We start from the raw sequence: 3,341 nt of genomic DNA on the forward strand, positions 1-3,341 counted from the left end.
TTTCTTTATTATTTTTGTAATGGTGCCATATTTCAGCCACCTACTCATGGTAAGGCCCTCAATTTCCCTGGACTATTTTCCACATGGCCCCAGGGAGAGGGACCAAGTCCAGCACTTAGGTCACTGCATGAATATATTGGGAGGCAGCAAGATATTCTTAGGTGGCAAGTCCAATAACAAATTCTCTGTGCTCATTCCAGGCTAAGATTATACTAAGATTTTCTCTGCATGGAGACCAACCTCCGAACCCAACTGACCTTAAAACAGCATAGTTAACCCAAAGTCAGTAGTGTTGGCTTTCCCCAGTTCTTGGGTAAGGATGAGAGGACAGCCTCCTTCAGAGCTGACAGCAATGAACCAGCCAGGGAAGGCCACAGACTCGAAGGTGGAGTTCCTGCCACTCTGGCTGTGGTAGAAGAGAAAGGACTTCACAGGCTCAGGTTGGTTGTACAAATCCATTATATCCTTTTCCTGAAGGGTGTGAAGGAGACACGAGCAAGAAACATACCGTTTGAATGTTTCACATTCTTTATACACTGATATTCCATGCCCAAGGATAGCATTCCCTACACATTGAAGCAGCTTGGAGGCCTCTGTTTCATATTATGGGATTAAAAATCACACATCTTAAAGTATTTTCTATATGTTAAGATTATGGTTGAAACTCAGGCTACAAATTTCAGTGGCTCTTAATGTGAGGCTCTGAAAAATGTGTTGACATGAAAGTTTTTGAGAATACAAAGCATTGATTGAGCCATTATATTTGTTGTTCAGAAACAGAAACTTAAAGAATATTTATGTAACAATTACTGTAAATTTCAAATTAAAACATAGTTATTTTCTGTCAGGGTTCTGCACCCTCAGCACTATTGACATTTTAGGCAAGATGATTCTTTGTTGTCAGGGTCTGTCCTGTATAATATAGGATGTTTAGCAGCATCCCTGTCATCTACCCAATAAATGCAAGTATCACACTCCCATCCCAGGTTGTCACAACCAAAACATCTCCAGACATTGACAAATGTCCATGGAGCAAAATCACCCTTGGCTGAAAAACACTGTTTTATATCTTGTCATCAAATTGAGTGTCTGCCTATGCTTGTTTAGTGAAAAGGGTCAAGAGAGTTCCTGTGGTACACAGAGGCCTGCTATAACTATCTTTTTTTAATAATAGAAAATTGCAATTATTAAAGTGTTTGTTACAGAGAATTATGTTTGCTCACTTAAAGTTGCAATGTATTTTTTGCCAAAAAGATGTTTTAATAAGTTCATCTACTTTGTGATAATTAACTGCTAAAATGTCCTTGCTGATTTTACTCTGTGTGTGTGTGTTCTATTGAAGTTAGACATCGTCCTTGCCAAATTAATAGTATTTTTGCAAATTAAAATAATAAGTCATTTCAGCAGGTTTGTTTCAAAACATCCCTGCAACTTTTCTTAGTCTTTCATAACATATACAACCCCAAGGAAACCAAAAATAAAAATGCATGAGCATAATAAGTACATTGTCTTTTAAAAGATCCTAAAATCTAAGTTTCCATCAAATAAATGGCAGGACCTGTCTTCCACACTCACCTTCAGCTGCAGTGTGGGCTGGTCCCCGGCCTTAGCACACATCAAGCAGAGATTGAGCCCATTCAGTCCCAGGTAGATGGGGTTCCCTCTGTCTTTCTCAAGGGTCTCCACATGTCGGCATGAGATTAAGGAAATAGTGACTGGGAACGCGATGTGAAAAGTGGTGTTCAGGTGCCGTTTCCGGGGTGGTATCTCTGAGCTACAGTTTTAAGGGAATCTGCTAACTGACACTCACAGTGCACTCACAGAGTGGTCACCTCACCACCCACCACCTAACCCATCCTACGTCTGGGGAACACTTTCCATTAGAAAAGTCAGTCTTTCATGGATTCAAAAACTAGTCTTCCCATAGATTACTCTCTTTTGTCCTACTCTTACTCCTTGAAGTATCTCAGAATATGTCTCCTACTGTTTATCATAGGCTGACCCTTCAGTCTCCCTTAAGCCTTCTCTCTCTCCTCTGACTTCATGACCATAGTCCCAGAACAACCTTATTCTCACCCTCTGTTCATTATTGTCTGTGAGATGCTCCTCTCTGTAGATATGCCCAGTTAACAAGCCCACTGTGGAATAAAGTCTGAGCACCAAACACAAAACAGCACTGGCCAAAGGAGCTGCCTTTGGCAGACTGTGGCTACTCACCTGGAGACACACGGTCCTTCCTCGGGACTGCTATGAGGATCTGGTCCTGAAGAATCCACACCCGATGATTGATATCCTGAATGCTCACCGACTGAGGCATTTCACTTTTCGACACTGTTGAGAAAGTCAAAATGTAAATTAGTAAGAATGAGAGCACAGAATATCACCCCCTTGTCAATTTTTCGCCCTTGCATGAGGATCTTTACCTTTTAGCATTGTGGTGGTGTTGTTTCAGAACTGCCAAGGATAGGAGTCCTTTTATGTGCAGACCGACTCCAAGAGAGGACCTGAGTCAGTCCCAAGCCACAGTTTAACCTTGGGTCAGAAGGAAGACTGGTGGCCGGCCCAGCGGTGACCCCAGTCAGAATCTCTACTCCCAGAACTCACCCAGCACACTTCCTTTCTTGGATGCAGTCTACCTCCAGCAAAAGCAGCTGCACCTATGAATCCTGCTCAGCCCTAGGCTCAGGAACTCTAATATGACAAAGAGTGCCAAAGTCAAAGACCCAGAAGCAAAACAAAATCAGAGGTCACCAGACTTTCCAACATAGGCCACACTGATAATGTTATGAAGGACCCTGTATCCCTACCATTATGAACTATGGCTTCTGCTGCATTTGGGTTTTCTGACAGGCTGTAACAGGGCCCAGGCCTTTTATCCACATGGGCAAGGAAGGAAGTTCTGCCTCACTAGGGCTGGGACTGCCCAACACTCAGGATATTTTCTAGTTCCTGATGCCAGAGGATTTAGTGACTCTTTATGTGAACAGCGTAGTTAAGACTTATCCAAGCACCCTGAAAAATAAGGACATGCTAAGCTTTGAAGAGCAGGAAATATAGTCACAGATACTGAGTTGAGAAACATTATGGGACTTATTCAGGGCCAATGACTCGTCTCTGATACCACAAAATGAAACAATGGAATTATTCCTAAGAGTGGGAGCCCCCAGTAGGTGCACGGTAGACTGAGGAGGGATGGGTCTCTTAAGACCTCTGTAGCTTCTAACCAGTCCTGGTCCACAGACACTATATTCTTGGTCAATTTCAGACCAGAAGCACATTGACTCCAGTGACCCTCCTCCAGCTTCTCAGAGCCACTGTGCATGCTGCTTCTCCACCAAGGA

General features: G+C 43.0%; 1 protein-coding gene across 1 annotated transcript; it reads right to left on the reverse strand.

Moving 5' to 3' along the window:
• Positions 1-258: 258 nt before the first annotated feature.
• IL36A (interleukin 36, alpha) lies at positions 259-2,843 on the reverse strand. The gene is made up of 4 exons (XM_011968011.1): positions 2,424-2,843; positions 2,218-2,331; positions 1,576-1,715; positions 259-471 (listed from the first exon to the last, which is right to left on the reverse strand). The coding sequence occupies exons 1-4, from the start codon at positions 2,431-2,433 to the stop codon at positions 259-261; spliced, it is 477 nt and encodes a 158-aa protein (XP_011823401.1). The 5' UTR covers positions 2,434-2,843.
• Positions 2,844-3,341: the final 498 nt, after the last annotated feature.

The sequence above is a fragment of the Mandrillus leucophaeus genome, unplaced genomic scaffold (assembly GCF_000951045.1).
Source record: "Mandrillus leucophaeus isolate KB7577 unplaced genomic scaffold, Mleu.le_1.0 Scaffold822, whole genome shotgun sequence".
Lineage (NCBI taxonomy): Eukaryota > Metazoa > Chordata > Mammalia > Primates > Cercopithecidae > Mandrillus > Mandrillus leucophaeus.